Here is a 20,642-nt window from a genome sequence, read left to right on the forward strand (position 1 = left end):
TCAAAAAAGAAAAAAAGTCCTATAAACACTCCAAAGAAAACAAGGCATGGGCTGGGAATGTGGCTTAGTGGTAGAGTGCTTGCCTAGCATGCATGAAGCCTGGGGTTCAATTCCTCAGTACCATGTAAACAGAAAAAGCCCCATGTGGTGTCGTGGCTCAAGTGGTAGAGTGCTGGCCTTGAGCAAAAGAAGCTCAAGCACAGTGCCTAGGCCCTGAGTCTCAGCCCCAGGACTGGCAAAAAAAATTGAAAAAAGAAAAAGAAAACTAGGCATAATTTCTAATTAATTTCCTGTTAATCATAATTTCTAATTTCCTGTTAATTAATACCCTTCTCTTTGGGGCATTCATTTTATCCTATCACTTACAGTCTTATAGTTATCAACATATATTCCTTTCTCCTCAGCACCATTGTCAAAGAGCAAATGTAGGAACCATCTTCTTGTTCCTCTGTGAATCATCTATAATACATCAATAACATCTATAACATACTACCAACAAGCATAGAGCAGACTTTCAGAATAGAAAAAATGAAGAATGGGAGAGATGGATAAATAGATGCATGATATAATTTGTAATTGTTCACATGACAGCCTGACCTCAGTAACACGGGAATGGCTTTCAAATAAGAGGGCAACATTTCAGGGATAAATTCCCATATGAAAGATCTACATACTTACATACCTTCCTTAAACTGTATTTTCTCCTTGAGTAGTAAATCCTCTTCAGTTAACCTAGCTTAGAATTTAAAGAACAAAAGAGTTTTGTCCTAAAGTATAACTTTGGAGAGTGTTTCCAAGTTGTCTTCCTGGAGTTGATCCTTATTTTATTACTCCATTTAGTTTCTGATGGATTTTCTAGAAGATCAGGGTGAGGCCTAGACAATGTAGCATCAAGAGACAAAGTCAGCTCTTACATATCTTAGACTTGTTATATGACTTTGTGTTATAAATTAGATGAAGTCAGAGGTTTTGCCCAACTCCTATTTTATTTAGAAGAAATTGAAAGTTCTCCTTTGCAGGTTTCACCAGGCAGTCAGGTGTGTTTGTTCTTACCCTGTCACATAAACATTAGGACTTTGCTAACTGTAGTAAAAGTAAATACACAGTGTTAACAGAGAAGCCCACTGTTTCAAAATAATAGGCTATTTAACTCTGAAACTAAGGTTCCTCTCTCACTACAAAACCTTATGTCTATCTTGCATATCCAAGTGGTAGAAATAAGTGTTCACATTCTAAAATTGTGTGTGTGATCTGTATATATATACATATACTCCCACTCTTCAGGTTTTTGGTTTAAATAGTACTTGGAATCATGCCTTGAACAAAGTAGGCATTTTGTAGATATTTTTGAATGCATATTGAAAGAATAAAGTTTGATTCAATAAGTCATTTCATAGAATTAACTTGTGACTGGCAATAATGCTATTTCTTTCTTTTTCTCTCCAGAAAGCATTATACTATTTCTTAAAGGCAGCAAAGGCTGGGAGTGCAAATGCCATGGCATTTATAGGAAAGGTACGTGTTTAAGTTGATCAATACTTTTCATTTCTTAAAGACCTAATAGGCTAAGGATATAGCTCAAAGGCAGAGCTGTTTGCTTAGCATATCTGAGGCCTTGAGTTCACACACACACACACACACACACACACACACACACACACACACAGAGGGTGGGGGAGGAAAGGAAAGGAAGGAGAAAAAGAACGAGGGAAAAAAGAAGGAAGAGAAAGCACCTAAGAATGGTACCAGATGATTGAATTCAGCATGTGGTATGACAGGTCCATAGGCCTGGTTCATAGTAGCAGCTCAAGAGGCATTTGGTAGAAACTGGATGGTATTCTTTTTTTGTTAGTTGTGGAGCTTGAACTTAGGGTCTAGGTACTGCTCCTGAGCTTTTTCACTCAAGACTAGCACTCTAGCACTTTGACCATGGCACCACTTCTGGTTTTCTGGTAGTTAACTAGAGATAAGAGTCTCATGGACTTTCCTGCCTGGGCTAGCATCCGACAGCAATCCTCATATCTCAGCTTCCTGAGTAGCTAGGATTATAGGCATGAGCCACTGGTGTCCAGTGAGAGTAATATTCTTGAGATGACAAGTTGAAAGAAGTCCCACATAGCATCAGGCTTGATCAGAGACACAAAAGCAACCTTGTAAGCACATCTGCATTGTACTGATAAACTGGCAAGTTGAATTGAAACTTGTTTGTATAATTTTTTAAAAAGAAAGAAAGAAGCCAGGGGCTAGTGGCTCACACCTGTAATCCTTGCTACTCTGGAGACTGAGATCTAAGGATTATGGTTAGAAGCCAGCTCAAGTAGGAAAGTCCGTGTGAATCTTATCTCCAATTAATCACTAAAAAGCTAGTGGCCAGTCCCTGAATTCAAGCCCCAGGACCAACATGGGGAAAAAAAGATGAAAAAGAAAGAGAGAAAGACAGACAGACAGACAGACAGACAGAGACAGAGACAGAGAAAATGCACTTGGCTCAGGCTCCTCTACTAGGTAAATCTATGAGCTCGTGAACCACCCCAGCTCAGAACAGGAAATCCAGGTTATTTGATCACTGAAGACTGATACAGGTCTCGGACCAACCAAGGGTCTCTTCCTTCCATTCCTGGGAAAAGAAACAGCTCTGTTCTTTCCAAGGTCTTATGCCTCCTCTAAAATAATGTCCTCTGAGGCCTTTAGAGAAAGATGCTCTCTGTCCTTCTCAGACCACTCTCTCTCCATTCCAGTGTTGCCCTTGACCCTCTGCAATCAAGTTGCCTTAGTAACCATGGGGGTGAGACCCCAGCTTTTACAGGTGCTACGTCAAATAATGTAGTCACCGGAAACATGAGAAAACAAATGGGGTCCATTTCTTGGACAAGGTCATTCTGAGCTATATGAAGTAGAGGGTACCCTTAGTTTGTGGGGTTTTTTTTATTTTAATTCATGGGGTTTTATTTTTTAACTGAGGTAAAATTCACATAACTTAAAAGTATTTCAATGTATACTTAGGTGAGAATTGCTACATTCACCATGTTTCCCGCTTGTTACCTCTAGTTTTAAATTATTTTCATACCATCAAATTCTTGTGTTTACACGTCCTTTTCATTTGTTTTTCTCTAGATGTATTTAGAAGGGAATGCGGCAGCACCACAAAACAATGCTACTGCCTTCAAATATTTTTCCATGGCAGCTGATAAGGTATGTCTTCACATCACTGCTCTAAATACACACAAACACACACCAATTGGTTTTTATTACATGTAACTGCTACTCAAGAATTAACTTCAATGTCCCAAGTCCAGATAGTGGGCCTGTAGGAATTTTATATCCTGGAGAAATATCCTTGAACATGAAACACTAGGTTGGGGTGAGAGCTAGGACTTGCCTTCTTGATAATAGAGAAAGGATGGTGACTTATGCTGCCCTCACAGGGGCGGGCAGAAGTCCAGACAGAAGCTCAGCTGTCTTCTCTCTGCGGTAGATGAAGCCATCTAGCCTAGGAACAAAAACTAAAATAGATGAGGACAGAGGAAGGGAAAACTCAATCAATAGCCACAGTAAGCTCAGGACAAACAAAACCAAGAAATGTCAATTTTTCTCCTCTGTAGTATCCTACCCAAAAGCCAGAGCTCCTCTAGCCCAGGAAGGAAGTTGTCAAATTAGATGGTCAGGGCAAGATGATATTAAATATATATAGATATAGATATATATTGCTGTGGAGACAGAGTTAAATTCTAGTTAAATTCTAGCTCTGCAACTTACTGTGTGACCATAGACTTAGTTGACCTTTCTATGTTTTTCACTTCTCTATCTATAAAATGGGAATGTAAGATTTACTGGTTAGTGTCATGTCAGGCAGGATTTAAGGAGTTAATAAGTGCCTTATATTGTGAAATACTTAAAACTCTAAACACAGGAAGTCCTTGTATATCAGCTGTGATCATTTGAAGTCTGAGATCAGTGAGAAACAGTGACTTCGAAGATTCAGTGACTCTGAGATAAGAGTCTCATGGATTTTCTTGCCCAGGCTGGCTTTGAACTGTGATCCTCAGACCTCAGCTTCCTGAATAGCTAGGATTACAGAGGTGAGCCACAGGCACCCAGCAAGAGAAGCTCCATTTTGAGATGTTAAACTGGGAGTCTTTATTAGAAAGCTGGCGACTGCAGATGGACTCCTGTCTCAAAGACCTACAACCCAAAATGTAGCTTGCACAAAGCTTTTAAAGACAAATACCCCATGTTTGGGATGGAGACCCAACCCAACAAAAGCAGACCATATAGAGGAGTACTTGGGGGCAAGCAAAGCAAACCATATAAGAAAATAATCAAGGATAAGCATTCTCTATAGCAAAGCTTTCCTGGGGCCAAACATAATGACATCTGCATTTTAAAGAACAGCCTTTCTCACCTCTAGGCCTTTCAGAGCTGGGTGGAAAGCCTCTATCATTCAGCAAGACACCAAGATGGCTGTGAGAACAAGATGATATTTCTTAGACCCAGTGTCCTTATTTCAGTATCTGTACTAAATATATACAGATTTGCTTTGTTATTATTCCTTAAGCAAAATAGAGCAATGCTATTTATACAGCATTCATTATTATATTAGGTATTAGAAGTTATCTATAGTTAGGAGGATGTACATCGATTATATGTATATCCTATGCCATTCTACATAAGAGACTATTTTGGCACTCTACTTTGGAAATCTTGGGGCCGGTCCCCTCAAGACACCAAGGGACAACTATGACTTGTCTCCGTTGTTGAAATCTTTGCCTTTTGTTCCTAAGTTCAGAGACTGGTATCTGTCAGACAAGAGTCAGTAGATTTACTCTGAAAAAAAGTGTTTTTGCCAGTCTTGGGACTTGAACTCGGGGACTGGGCACTGTCTTTGAACCTCTTTGTGTTCAAGGCTAGTGCTCTACTACTTCAGCCACACACCACTTTTGCATTTTTCTGAGTGGTTTATTGGAATAAGATTTTCGTGGACTTTCATGCCCAGTCTGGCTTTGAACCACAATCCTCAGATCTCAGCTTCCTGAGTAGTTAGGATTACAGGTGTGAGCAATGGGCGCCCAGCCTACTCTGAAACTCTCATATCATAAAATACATTCTCATCCCAACATCCATCAGTTTAATCTTGGCAAGTAGCACTGGTAAACGTTCTATTCCCATATAGCAGGACGCATTTCGTTGCATTATAATTTTATAATGCAATGCCGACAGTAAAGATGTGTTTAAATCAAGAATATTCTTCACTGTTCTCAGTTTTTAAAAGCCTATATGCACTGCTTTAGTAGCCTATTTACAAAGGATGAGAAGCTCAGCTTGTAGCTGCTGTTCTTATGGTGTAAATTACTGAGAAAGCTAGTACTGGACTCCTCTCCCTTGTAATTTTATGAAATTGTTGCTCAGCAAGACAGTTTAATGGAGTCCCATTATATTAGAAGGACAACCAGGGAGAACAGATTGAAAAAGAGGTAACAGAATGATCTCTTATAATATGGCAAATCACACTGATCTGTCAGCCCAAGGGAATAATACCAGGAAGTTGGGTGAGTACGTTAACCCTGCTCTCCAGCTATTTAGGAATTTGTAAGTAACAGTGATCTGAATTTGCTCCTGTTCCAATCCTCAGCTTCCTTTCTTTATGAGAGAAATCTAAAATTTCCCTGAATGTCATTATTATGATACATGGGTGCAATCACATACTCCTTGGTCATTGCCTAGATAATTTGTTTTACTACTTTAAAAAATACTGCTTTTTCCATTTGTAAAGATATATTAGGACTGGGACATTAAGCTATAGATTTTACAATCCCTTTGTCTTATTGACTCATAAACATGTAATTTGGTATTGAGTCTATAGTGTACCATGTTGGACCATACACTCTGGTTCTCTATATCAGACTGAACAAGTCAGGCCAATCCCCCCATCTCTGCACTTTTGTCAAAGCCACTCTTCCCAGAGTCCCCCATTCCAAGGCCTACTTATTTCCAAAGCCAAGTACAGTACTCTTTCTCTCCCCATTCCTCTTGGCTTAGAATTTCTTCCTTCCTTATATTCTCTCTCTACTCCTGGGAATCTGCAGTTTTCTACTTCTAGTTTCTCTCCTACTGTCTGGAGGTCATAAGGAGGACAAGCTCCTAGTCCATAACCAGGTAGGTACATTAAATATTTGTGAAACAAATGGTCATCTGCCCCCTAGCTTCATGTCAGTTAACTTGATTGAGAGCATTCAGCCCTAATGTGGAAATTGTAACATGAGAACATGGCAACATGCATGTTTTTTGTTTGTTTTGGTGTGTGTGTGTGTGTATGTGTGTGTGTGCACGCTCGCACGCGTGTGCATGCGCTGAGGATTGAAACAAGGTCTAGATGTTGTTCCTGAGCCCTTCCACTTGAGCCACAGCTCCAATCCCAGCTTTTTTGGTGCTTAATTAGAGATAAGTCTCATAGACTTTCCTGCATGGGCTGGTTTTGAATCACTTTTCTCAGATCTCAGGCTCCTAAGTAGCTAGGATTACACATGTGAGCCACAGGAACCCAGCCTTGCAACCTACATGTTATTAAAAGTGTTTTAAAAATCAGTTAACTTCGAAAGAAGGAGTGATATTGCCCACAAAAGAAATGTACTCATTACCTCACTTATGAAATGGCAACCTCTGTGTATATCACCTTAATAATAACAAAAAATTAGGAAAAGAAAAGAAAGAAGAAATAAAACAGTAAACTTGAGGTTGGATGTATGGCTCAGGTGGTAGAACACTAGCCAATGAGCAAAAGCATCAGATACCAAGTTCAAGTCCCAGTCTCAGACAAAAAAAAAATCAGTAAACTTTACACCAGAATTTGAACATTAAGCTCCTTTTTATTTCCTTTGTTTGCTTGTTACATGTATTAATAGCACAAGAGGGCTTCTTTATTCTTATCATTTTGTGGTTCCTAAGTGTAATGGTTGGGTTTTCACACTACTGTACGAGATGTGCCTCCCTTAAACCTTGCAGCTCATGACAACTGATGGGAGTCGGGGCGGGGGGGGGGGCAGAGGAGGAAAGAATATAGACATTTAGCTTTTCTTGGAAAAGAGCAAGTGCTGACCACATAGGACAGCCCTCCTTGTGGCAAAAACTGGGGAGCAAAGTAGCTGAGTAGCTGCTGCTGTCTTTAGACTGGAAAGATAGGCTCTATTTTGTCTTGACCTCCTTTACTTTCCCCATCATCTGCTTAATGTACTCCATAGGTTATCAGTGTAGTACCTGGAGACACCTGGGTTGGTCACCGGAAATTCTAAACATGGTACTTTTAGACTAAAACAGCTAATGAGTCTCTGGATTCTCAGAGAAGAAAAGCAATTTGTCACAGCTATTGCAACATTCTCCTCACCATTATTCCTTCCCTCCTCTCCAAGATCACAGAGAAATGCCATAAATCTATCAAATAAACCTGATAAAAGAAAGCTAAGTGACCAAGACTTGGCTTTTCACAGTCTCCAGAGGGAAAATTACTTGAGAGAGATGGAAAGAAAAGAGTTGTCTAGCTAGGAAGTCCCTTACAAGATTCACTCTTCATCCAGGATTGATATGCTAAATATTAATATATTTGAGCATATGCTAATTAAGCATTATCTTCTAGTACTACATAGACTAATATTCAGAAAACAAATGATAATTACTTAGCCACATGGATAAGAAAACTTTGGTGATATTATAGGTAGTCAAAACTGAATAAAGAAACATTCCAAGAATGCTTTATTATCTATAGTGGCTGGGTTGAGATTCAGAGTCCCTGAAATGTCATTTGGCCATTTATGTCATTTACCTCCTTGACTAAAGTAGGTAGGAACTGTCTAGATAGACTTTCCCCCACTGATAAACTGATTTGTCCTTTTGAAACCAAGCTTAAATATTACCCTCCTGCTAAGAGTTCTTTTCAGCTCCCTACTCTCAACCGTACAGTTCAGTATCTCTCTTGTAGATATCCACAATGCTCTCAATGGATTTCACTCCCCAACTAACCACATTTAACATGACAAAGAAATGTGACCCACACATTTGAAATGGCTCAGAGCCCACTGGCCTATAAACTTTTCGCAATCATACCTCATTCACCTTTCATCTTTCACCCCGTACCACTCTTAGAATCACACAGAAAGCAAGTATTAAATAAGTAGTAAGGAATGGAGTAAACATTTGACTTTCATTTCCCTCTTTCATATTTAAGGGAGGTTATAAAGATAGTAAAGGACAAGTTAGATAGGTCAAAATAACCTTCCGACTGCTTGATTAACATGTCTTCATTAATCTCTTGCTGAGTGCATTTCAAATATACTGAATAATTTTGTGGTGATTTTCCTTATCATGAATTTTCTCTCAAATTTTACTTGGATTTTAAAAATTCTTCTAGGGCAATGCAATTGGTCTTTATGGCCTTGGTCTCCTTCACTTTCATGGAAAAGGTATCCCTGTGGTAAGTTAAATAATTTTACTATCCTTTCAACATGTTTCTAGTAATTTATAAGGTAAAATTTATCATGCATTAACTTATAAGAATTAGTCTCTATTGCCGACTTGGCTAGATTATTAGATTTGGTAATAGAGAATAAAATAATTTAGTAAAATCTTCATTAAAGAGACAAAGAATCACAAGCCTTGTGACAAGAATAGAAACCCTAATTGTATTTCGGAATCATAGATTCTACATAGCTTTCAAAATATCAGTTCCTTGAGGACTTTACTGAGAGAAAAATTTATCTTCTTAGCTTAGTTTGTCTTTTAAGTGACCTTCTCTTAATATCTAACAAAATTTGCTATCAATGTGGAAGATATATAATTTATAGTGGATGTGAGTTAATTAATTTTAATAGAATCTAATGTAATAATGAAACAAAATATATTTTATTTCTGATGCTATTTTAATTAGCCTATGAGGCACTGGTTTTATTCTCCTTAAAAAGTGGAATATAATTGTTACCATGGAGTTGTACATATAGCTTTGAATAATAGAATGTAATTATCTTTCAGAATTATGCCGAAGCACTTAAATACTTTCAGAAAGCTGCAGAGAAAGGATGGCCTAATGCACAGTTCCAGTTAGGCTTCATGTACTACTGTAGGTACTATAAATATTACTGCTTTATTTAGACTTACTTATGCTACTTTTATATCACAAATAAAAAGGTTGAGGTGAATGCCTGAAGCATTCATGCAGCAAGCTGAGGAAGGTTTGAGGAAGACTTGAGGAAAGGGTATCAGTTGGGGGAGGGGGAGCACGAAGTCAAAAGCTCATCGGTGACAAGGTTAAGTTTGAGACGATATCCAATGTGGTATCACACACATACCTACAAGTAACCATAAACCTCACAAGAAAAGGTCAACGTTGGAGAGAAGGACATAGGAGTCATCAATATCAATGTGAGTTAAGAGTAACTGAAATTGTGAAAGGAAGGAAATGTGTATGAGAGAAAGGAAAGATGAGCTATGACCAAAAATGCGGTAATCTGTTGAAAGGATAGGTGTTAGCAAAAATGAGCTCCCTTCCCATAGCTTAATCCACTTCTTCCCTTCTCCACATCTTAGCACGCTCCCTTCCTAGGCGACACTAGGCCCATGTAGTAAAGGCAGTAAATAATCAGCCTCCAACTCCCTTTACCTTGTATGGCACTTCTCTGGGGCAGCTACCACCATATAAAGCAACAAGAGCCCCTTAGAGTGACCTTCAGGTCCAGGCAGCTGCAGGGACCCCTTATTTACTATTCAGATAGCAGCCATAAATCCTAGTCAGCCATGATGAACTCCTTGGCCCATGTGTCCACACCAGGGTCTCCGCCTCCTAGCCCCTTCTAGCCCCTCCTAAACCTCCTAGGTTCTATAGGTCACCTCAGACAATAGCTGGGGCTTCTTCTCACTTCTCCCTTGTGAGAAGGGGTCTTGCCAGCCCCTTTCCCAGCAATAAACCTTCCTTTGTTCTCTGTACCTGTTGTTCTCCGTACCTGGATGTCTGCGTCATTTTCTGGCAAAGTCTATTTAATCTTTCAATAGGCAAAGGAGGAAGTACTCGCCAAGAGGTAAGAAAAGGCATGGTCATACATAGGAACAGAGTATAGAATTCTAGAAGGGAATTAAAAGAACAAAAAGAGTGTGGAGACCTCCAGAAAGACTCAATGAACGAATAGCACTTTAGTGAAATGCAATGAAAAGCCTAGTTTTAACAACAACAAAATAAGAAGAAGAAGAAAAACTGAGTATGCTTGGGATATATCAATGTGACAATGTTGGTAAAAGTATTGGACTGGCTGGAATGGAAGCCGGATGGCAGTGGGTGAGGTTATAAACTGAAAGCAAGAAAGTAGATAAGATAAATGGTTCTACTTTATTAGTTGCCCAAATGAGCATCCATATTTTTTGCTCTCATCGTAGCCTTGAAGCATGATGTTTGATTGTTTTTCTTTTCCCAACCTATTTAAGATAGCAGGCATCACTATGACCATTATATCCATAGAGTATAATATCAACTAATGAAACAAATGTGGCTCATAAATATTTTCATTTTCAGCTGGCTCTGGAGTGTGGAAGGATTATAAACTGGCCTTCAAATATTTTTACTTGGCCTCTCAGAGTGGGCAGCCTCTTGCCATTTATTACCTGGCGGAGATGTACGCCACAGGAACGGGAGTGTTGAGATCATGTAGAACTGCTGTGGAGGTAAATGCTGGACTGCTTTGACAGCTCTTTTCATTTGTCCCACACAGGAGGTGATACTGTCCTTAATGTGTTGGTGCCTTTGATTTTTCTGGCTATTACCTCTTTTCTTCCAGTTGACAGCATAAACACCAACATATTCCATAGAAGAAAAATAGTGATGTGACTTGGATTAGGAACAGGAGGAGAGAGAAATGATCCCTCCTCTGCTGCATTGAGCTTTTTATCCCATTCAGAGCTTGCCTCATAATTCAGTGAAGGAGCTGTGTTTCAGTCTTCAATCACATCACCAGGGCAATTTGGCACTTTTAGTTGGATTAGGAGTTGCTACTTGGGAAACGAATGGCTTGATTTAGCCTAGAAAATGTGGCCCATTTCTTTCCCAGAAAGCAGGGTCCTTAGGTTTTTTTTTTTTTTAATGATTTGGATGACAATTGATAGTGTATTCTTTCAGCCTAAGCCAGTAGTATACTTTCCAAAAGAATGCTTTTGGGACCTTAATGCCCTTCATTGATTTATGAAATATGTCCCCTCTGCTACACCAATATAAATACTTCCAAGCTGCAGTCCCTCTGAAGCTCATTTTAAAAGCTGCCAGCTAATAATCTATCTTTAGATTTGTTCCTTTGCCAGCTTCCTAATGAATTATGTATGGCTAACCTCTTTTGGTTACATAAAGGCTATTCAGCTAAGTTGACATTTGTCCCCATAGAACTCTGCCTACCTCCCTTGCGATTATGTCACCTTTTCCCTTAGGCACTATCTTCCCTTCTTCTGTCCTTTCCACATCAGCCATAGCCTTGTAATTTGCCCACACAGCACAGCAATGCCAAGATAAGCCCTGTAAAACAAGAACAACAACAATAACAAACACAATCCTTACATTCTTGTCAAGAAAAATCTCCAAGCCAGGAAAGGTTAGTATACAAATTTTAAATCCCCCTGAAGAAATTCTGCTGAAGACAAAGAAAAAAATGTTAATTAAAAAGGAAAAATACAATTGAAATCTTTGTGCCTAGGAAAAGTATTAACTCTTTACCCCCAGATAATTTGCAAAGAGCATGCATTAAATTTAAAATTCTTGTCTGACTAGCCTGGAGACGTTTCAAAATTATTTCATCCATCATTTGCCTGGGATTAAGTATCTTGACTAACTTAGTGTGCTTGATTTCTCTTCCTATATACAGCTTTATAAAGGTGTCTGTGAACTAGGCCACTGGGCTGAAAAATTCCTGACAGCTTACTTTGCCTATAAGGATGGTGATATAGATTCTTCTCTTGTTCAGTATGCAATGCTTGCAGAAATGGGGTATGAAGTAGCTCAGAGCAATTCAGCATTCATTTTGGAATCTAGTAAGATAAGTTAAAATTCTCTGCAATTCCTCAATCATACAGATGTATATAATGACTTTACTATAAAGGCACTTTTAGCCTTCTTAATGGAATGTTTCCTTGTTTTTCAGAAAAGGCAAACATTCTTGAGAAAGAGAAGATGTATCCAATGGCACTTCTCTTATGGAATCGAGCTGCTGTTCAAGGTATAAAACCTAGATTAAAAATAAACACAAACCTGTTCCCTGACTAATCACTTAATCTGGTTCAGCTATGTTCTTGGGCATATAGGTATAAAGGTATAGAATATCAGGTAGGTGGCACTTCAAACCATATTGATGTTAGGGGTCATTTCCATAATCCTCATTATTCTCAAAGTCCCTTGGTTTTGCAAATTTTAGGAAATTTTCTATGGCTCGGTCTCCATGGCACCAGAGCTGTTGTTTGAAACATGATAATTTTACACAAGAAAACATTTTTCTTGGTCTGGCTTCAGTCACTCATTTGCTGAGTTGTTTATGGAATTAATCATTGACATGACCTACGTCTCTGAGTTTATGGACAAAATTAGTTATGTATCTAAGACTTCATTGATATCTCTTTGAAAAATATCATATTGATGATTACAACAAAGTTCAGATCTTTACTATAGCCATTAACACGTTAGAATTAAAATAATTCAAAGTAAAGATGAATGGCAAGATCCTTTCCTTTGCCTGGAGTTCTCATGCCATTCCTGTGCATTGACTTCAGATGTGGTAAAGAATATAAAATAGTGTTACCAGGAATAGCATTGACAGGTGGCATTTATATTACTATGCTTCTCCCAAATTTCCCCCTAAAATTACAGTATTAAGAGCAGGGAGATGTTGCAAAGCTGTCAGAATTGGCTTTTGGATATGTGAGGAGCTCGCATAATAAGAGCAATTTTACTTCCAATTACATTTTATAAAAATCATGCTATGGCCAAATCATCCTTTTAAACAGGAAGTGAATAGGATAAAAATGATTTTCAACCTATGCTAATATGAGGCAGAGGAAAAAGTCACAGTGGTGCCTTCTCATATCCAGCTGAGCTGATAAAGCAGCAGCGAGCCATCACTGCAATTTTAGTGAGAAATTCTGTGTTTTCTAAAATGCAATGAAGACTTTATTTGGAATGAGAAAAACAACACCAGCAATCTCTCAGCCATGGCAAATCAGCTCAGTTGCAACGAATACGTGTTTATTTCAAACCAGGAAATGGTGTGGAAATTGGATCAAGGAAAAAAGATAAATTGAAAATGAGAAAACATGAATATTAAACAGAATTCCCTCAATCTAAAAAAAAAGTTACTGTGCTAAAAATAATTATGTGTCACAAGAGAGGTTGGGTATAAGTGTCTCCAAAGATATGGCTGCTGAGTAGATTTTTTGGGGTCAGGAAACCTAATAATGGAATTTTCCAGCTAGTCACTCACTATTGGTCTCTTTTAGCAGTTGCTTCATGTGAAGAGGGTGTTGATCTATCAGTACGCAGTATCTGTCTTGTAACTGTGAAATTAAAGTAGGAGTCCTTCTACTGTCAACCAATCCCCACACAGCCTGTCAGATTTAGTTCCCCTCCTTAGAGTTGAACTGAATCTTCTGAGAACCAGCTTGTTCACTACCCTCTATTCTCAGAGACTTCAGGAATCCTATATTCAGCTTGTAAAGCTCAAAAATGCACAGAAGTGCCCTATTCTTGTAGAGTATGACTCCTTGAGTCAAAGAAGGATGGTTTTAGGTAAAATTAGAGATGCAGTGTGTTTCTCGTTAAAGCTTTATGGACCTCTAGTCTCTCCAGGCCTCTGCAGAACCCTCTCTTGGGGTCAGTCCTCCAGGTCCTCATCCGTATAAGAATGTTATAAAATTAGCTCTATTCATGTAACACTGTAGGGCAATGGCATAAACTTCCTTAGAGGAATCTACATTTTGATAGGGAATTCTACAAGGTGAAAATAACTCTAAAAGGAATATATTCTAAGGATTTTAGGCACCACTAGGTTAAATGGGGTGAAAGTTTGGAACTAGTCCTATATCACTAATGACACACCCAGACTGCCCATACTCAGTACTTTCTCTTTTCCAAAGACTCCTAGACTATGATGGATTGGTTACAGCCAAGACTGGATGTCTTAGATGAGTTATCTTTCATCTTTTCAACATCAATCTATCTATCTATCTATCTATCTATCTATCTATCTATCTATCTATCTATCTATCTATCTATCTTAGTACTGGAGTTTGAATTCAAGGTTATGCAAGCACTCTACCACCTGAACCACACCACCAGCCCTCTCTAGTTTGGTCATTTTATAGTTAAGTTCGTATGCTTTTGCTGGAGTTTCGTCTAAAGATTTAACTCTCCTGCCTCTGCCTCCTGTGTAGCTGGGATTACAGGCATGAGCCACCACACCAAGCACACTCAATCTTTCTTTCACAAACAAAAACATGGGCCTCCCTTCCTCTTAGAAGTCATCTCTAAGAGAAAGGTGACTTTCAGTCAAAAGACTGAGACCAAAAGTGAGAAATAAAGCTCTGGAGATAGTGAGTGCACAACACACTTTTAAAAAGGTAGAGTGTGAATAGCTAATGGGGTTGATTTAGAAGAGTAGAGCTGCAACAATGAAGTCTAAGAATGGAAGGAAAGGAAATCAGTCTTCAGGAGTGATATAAATTTAATGCTGGGCATTGGTAGATCACACATCTAATCCTAAGTACTCAGGATGCTGAGATCTGAGGATCATGGTTCAAGGCAAGCACAGGCAATACAATCTGTAAGACTCTTATTTCCAATTAACCACCAGAAAACCAGAAGTGGCACTGTGGTAGAGCACTAGCCTTGAGCTAGGGACAGCACCCAGGCCCTGAGTTCAAGCCCCATAACTGACAACAAAAGAAATGAATTTAAAAGGTAAAATTGTATAATTATTCATATATAAACTTTAGAATGTGTGTAATTATATATATATAATTTTAATTATATTTTTATTATCTTTAAGTAGATGTATGAAGGAGTTACCATTTAACAAATTAATTTATAAATACAATGCATCTTGATGATGACACCCCTTTCTTCAATCTCCTCATCCCTCCCAACCCCACCACTCCTATCAACTTTCTTTGTTTCATAAGATGTACATTGAACATTATGACTGCATTCTCCGCCTTCCTTTCTTCACTTGTTTATTCTCTTCCTTTTCCTCCACTCCCTCCACTTTTCTTTTTCTTTTTTTTTTTTACAGACCATTAGACTGACTTACTAGAGACTAAATATAAATCACTTGAGTTACAATTCTTCTTCTCTTTCTAATATTTCTCCAGGCAATGCATTTGCTAGAGTAAAAATTGGAGATTACCATTACTATGGCTATGGGACTAAGAAAGACTATCAAACAGCAGCTACACATTACAGCATTGCAGCTGACAAATATCACAGTGCACAAGCCATGTTCAATCTGGCATATATGTATGAACACGGCTTAGGTATTGCAAAGGTAAGCACATTGGTTTAAGTCTAGCCATGATGGCTGTATGGGAAGAGAAAATCCATAAATATTTTGAGTTTCATTAATGTCATCAGTGTACAGGAAGGAAGGAGAAGATTCAGCATTTGCTGAGTCTCATGTCAATATATATTATTAATACTATTTTTCCACTATGAATCTTATGAATGTCATATCATTTTCTCGATTTACATCAAGGATATGAATAATAAATAGAAGAAATCTCATCTAGGCCAATTGGAGTAATAAGTTTCTACTTTTCCCAGAGCATACCTTTTTCCATGGACCTCACTTCTGTTCCTCTCCTCCTACAGACCTTTTTTCCATTGACATTTCCACTGACTTCCAAGTCCTCAGTAACAAAGGACAAAATGGAATAAGGGCAGTGCTAGAAACTGATGTGGCACTATTTCAGAAATGTCTTTTTTTTTGGGGGGGGGTCTGGTCATGGGGCCTGAACTCTGGGCCCTGGGCGCTGTCCCTCAGCTCTTCAGCTCAAGGCTAGTGCTCTACCACTTGAGCCACAGCGCCACTTACAGTTTTTATTCTTTTTGCTTATGTGGTGCTGAGGTATTGAACCCAGGGCCTCATGTATGCAAAGGCAAGCGCTCTACCACTGAGCCACCTTCCCAGCCCTCAGAAATGTCTTATAGAGCAACTAGCATTTCCATAACGGTACAGTATTCTAGGAAGGCCCAAGAGAATAGATGCATATTTGTTAATGAAAGAGCACTAACACTACCAGATGCTATTGGGGACATCCCCTCATCAGTGAGTCTAGTTAACCAGAGGATGGTACTGGGGTCTGACAGGGTGAACAAGTTGTGTTAAATGTCAATGATGATAATAATTGGGCCAGGTGTATTATGTGCACTATGTCTTTTAAATCCCATAGTCAGTTGGTGAAGCTCTATAATTGTCCTAAATGTATGAAATTTGGCTAAGATTACAGAGCTCATAGGTGGAAGGGTCTAAGCTTTAACCCAGGCCTGTCTGATCCTCAGAAATGTTAGGGGGAAAATGAGCCCTAGATTGATTTATTCTTAATGCACAAGCAAGTATTTTTCTTTGGCGTTTATATTCCTAAATGCACTTCTAGAATCAAATACTGTGGAGAATATTGGTTTTTTTCTGTTCTTGTTTTCTTTCCAGTTGTGCTAGTAGTAATTTAAGAATTATTGGTCGGGAATTTCCTCTCCGAGAGCTGCAAAAACAGTGTGCACAGGCAGCCAAAGGCAGCTTCTTCAGGTGCCAATTATCCAGATCCCCAATGTCTTGTTCTCCCCTGCAGCCCGCCTTTTGGACAAATTCTATTCAACAGCCTTGGCACCCTAGGCAATAGAAAGAATATCAAATCCAAATCAGTCTATTTCCCCCATTCCTAGCAGTGGTAAGCTACCTGTATTTATAAAAATGGAAGGAGAATAGACTGGACCAAGTAGCTAAATTGGATATTTGTTGGATTTTACTTAGCAACTCTCTACCTCCCACTGTCACCATATCAGTAAAACAGAACTAATGATACCCGGCCTGGCCTTCACTTTGAAGATAAAATGAATGAATAAGACTTTGTGAAAGAACTTTGTAGTCAAATGTGGGGAATCACTGGAATATAGATCAGAAGGAAATCCTGAGCAACTGCTAAGGAAGAGGCTTCAATAAGATTAAAGCTTTCATTCACAATTCCTCATGTAAAACATAATAACCCAAGATGAATTTTGTTTATGAGAAGCAAGCAAATGCGCCACTCCAATTATTAAATTCATGTTGGCTCCCCCACCCTGTGTGATTTGAAAAGGACTCAAGTCTTCTGACAGCCGCATCCTCACTACAGGAAGACCGTATTTGCCTTGAATCCTCGGGGGCATCCTGTCAGGACACAGGAACAATAAACAGAGCAGAGATACTGCCTGCTAGCCCTTCTGGCTAGTCATGTCAGAGGCTTTGGTTTTCCTTCATAGTCACCATGAATCTCTCTGCTAAGCACTGTCTTTACAACGTCAAACAGTACTATCGAAACAGGAAAATACTTTGAAGCTTCTCTCTGACCACTTCTTATTCTTTTCTGTCAGGGTTCTTGTTAAATTATGAATAGTTCACTTTGATCAGTCTATCTTAGTTGAGGTCTGACTTTTTTTCCTTCATCCCCTTTTTTTACTTTTTGATTTAGCTAATGAAAAACCACTATCCTTAATCTTAGTCATTAGAAAAATAAGGATCCAGAGGCATAGTTTATTAATCGTGTCATCTCATAGTCACATTAACTAGGAAATTCAAGTAAAATAAAAATCTTGCCAATTAAAATCCCAAAACTTACTGCAATAAAAGTAAAAAGGGCTGGGAGAAGAGGCCATCCAAGCTCTTCTCATCATGTAATTATTTCTTCAGAAAGGCATTTCATAATTGTTCTTATTCATCCTCATGTAAACCAGTGAACAAGATGAACATAATATTATTGGAGTTTCTCTGAGAACCAAATAAGACTGTTATGTTTTATAAACCCTGTATTTAAGACCTCTAGGGAGGACAGTGAGGTATAAATCAACTCTTGGAAAATCAAGGTGAATATATGGGTCATTGTTGTTCTCATCTGTCTTTAGGAATGAAAAGTGGGATTATAGTGATACAGATGAGTTATTCTCAAAGCTTCCCTAACCACTATCTCAGCTTGGTGAATTGCTTGACCTAAATGGATTGAGGGCTGACCAAGAATTGTTTGTAAGAACACAAAATACTACCTGGAGAAGAAGTGAGAAATCATGCTAGTTTAAAAATATACGAATTCAGCTCACAAAGTTTTCTGAAATTCTTACTCGATTTATATTTGATTTGGAATTACTTCAGAAATGTGGCCATGAACAATCCCTATTGTTCATCCCTCTTAGTCATTCTGTCTCTACCCTGAATTTCTGCTTACTTACACTTGTTGTAACTACTTTGAGTCTCCCATTCTAATGTTGTATTTTAAAACCAGTGACTGAAATGGCTCTACTCACCACTAATTTTAATCACCAAAGATTAGTGATTTGTAATTACTGATGTGTAGTTAGTAATTTGTAATCACTAATCTTAGGATAGTTGCTAAGACTACATTTCTCAGCACCTTTTGCATCCATGTGACTAGTTCTCAGCAATGGCACAGATGTAAAAGAGAGCATTTGTAAAGATAGTTAAGAATTAGATAGGCATTACCTCTAGTCTCTTTCCCCTTCCATTGACTCAGTGCAGCAGAAGGCACAAAGGTCCTAAGGAAGAGCAGTCACATGTGGAAGAAGCTTAAGACCCTCAGATGTATGTGAGGAAAAGTCACCACCCACCAGAACATCCAGATTAGAATGCAGAATGAGGGAAAAACAGATGTTTATGGTGGTAGACTACTGACGTCTGGGGGTATGTGACATGTGTTAGCATGATCTTTATTTTTAAAAAATTATCAATTGATTAACAAAATTTATCTAATTAAGTTCTATCATGTTATTGTTGATAAAGCTTAACTCTGGTGCTGTTACTCCTCTATCTTACCTCCTTTTCAAAAACAAGAATGAAGGTGGAAGGAGAAAAAAAAATTACTCGTAAAACACCAACAAGCAAACACATAAAATAATTTTGTTTTCTATTGCCTAATAAAATCCTGACTTCAGACTCTAAATTCAAAATTTACCTTGACTTAACCCATCTTCATAATGATGGCTTAATGAACCACTTTCTCTTAAATTATTCTAGACTACATATTCCTTCCCCTACAGAGGCCTTGGGCTGAGTTCTTTTGATATTTATTTATATTACCCCTCTTACTGAAATGATCTTCTCCCATATTTTTCCCACTGATATTCTTTTTTTTTGGGGGGGGGGGTCTGGTCGTGGGGCCTGAACTCTGGGCCTGGGCGCTTCAGCTCAAGGCTAGCGCTCTACCACTTGAGCCACAGCACCATTTCCGGCTTTTTTCTTTTTGCTTATGTGGTACTTAGGAATTGAACCCAGGGCCTCAGGCATGCAAGGCAAGTGCTCTACCACTGAGTCACCTTCCCAGGCCCCGACTGACATTCTTCAAAGAACAATGACATTAACTTTTCAATGAACCCCAGAATTAAAGATATATATACTTCTACACTGTCATGGTATAAGGTTCTGATTTTTCACTCATTCATTTATTCATTTGAACATTTATCAAGTGCTTGTTTTGTGTCAGGAAACATTGTACTCTTGTTTCTGGGAACATGGACAGAACAGACAGTGTTCCAATGATTTATAATAGCCTATGGAAGAAATATACCAATAGTTATAGGTAAAAATTAAGTGTGTACACACACACATACTCACACACACATATACACCCCTGAAAAGAATAAAAAGCAAAGTACTAAACATGTTATGGAGAGAAAAATTAATTTCATGGAGGGGGAGACAATTAGGATACTTATATTCTGTTCCAAAATATAGAATGTGGAGTATGAGAAACACGTAACAGCCATTTTTAAAGGGAAGAAAGCATGTATGCTTGAAGATAATGGCAACTGGCCTAAAGTAAGACAAAACGAGAAATTATCATTTGGAGATAAATATCATTATGTATATATCATCAGTCTATAAATATGTAGACTATATTATATACAGAGACTATATAGACTTATTCTATATTATATAGACTACATATAATCTATATATTATATGTAGTCTCTCTCTATATATAAAACTTATAAAATTTATAAACCCCTAGATATTCCCCACTAGAAGATATATTATAAATGGATTATAATACAGTGGTGTGTATCTGCTACTAGTGCATGAGTAGGTTAAAAGCAGACATGGAATTGAATTCTAACTCAGCACCTAAATGCCATAAGAATTTAAGTAACTTACCTTCTCTGTGCCTCTTCAAAACACAGTTAATACAACCTGCCCTACAGAATTATCATGATGATTAAATGATATTGGCGATTGGCACACATTAAATATTTAATGCAAAAAATATATAAAAATATTATTTAAGCCGGGCCCTGGTGGCTCACGCCTATAATCCTAGCTACTCAGGAGGCTGAGATCTGAGGATCGCGGTTCAAAGCCAGCCCGGGCAGGAGAGACCGTGAGACT

The 20,642-nt window shown here is 38.3% G+C and overlaps 1 protein-coding gene across 1 annotated transcript in view; it reads left to right on the top strand.

Moving 5' to 3' along the window:
- Sel1l2 (sel-1 suppressor of lin-12-like 2 (C. elegans)) overlaps nucleotides 1–20,642 on the top strand; it is a 78,982-nt gene that overhangs the window by 52,468 nt on the left and 5,872 nt on the right. Inside the window, exons 11-16 of the mRNA XM_013011024.1 lie at nucleotides 1,447–1,515; nucleotides 3,115–3,192; nucleotides 8,399–8,461; nucleotides 9,016–9,103; nucleotides 10,547–10,695; nucleotides 12,156–12,230. Of these exons, the coding sequence (XP_012866478.1) occupies nucleotides 1,447–1,515; nucleotides 3,115–3,192; nucleotides 8,399–8,461; nucleotides 9,016–9,103; nucleotides 10,547–10,695; nucleotides 12,156–12,230 (522 nt within the window). The remainder of the gene's footprint in view (nucleotides 1–1,446; nucleotides 1,516–3,114; nucleotides 3,193–8,398; nucleotides 8,462–9,015; nucleotides 9,104–10,546; nucleotides 10,696–12,155; nucleotides 12,231–20,642) is intronic.

Source organism: Dipodomys ordii, unplaced genomic scaffold, assembly GCF_000151885.1.
Source record: "Dipodomys ordii isolate 6190 unplaced genomic scaffold, Dord_2.0 Scaffold13, whole genome shotgun sequence".
NCBI classification, from domain to species: Eukaryota; Metazoa; Chordata; class Mammalia; order Rodentia; family Heteromyidae; genus Dipodomys; species Dipodomys ordii.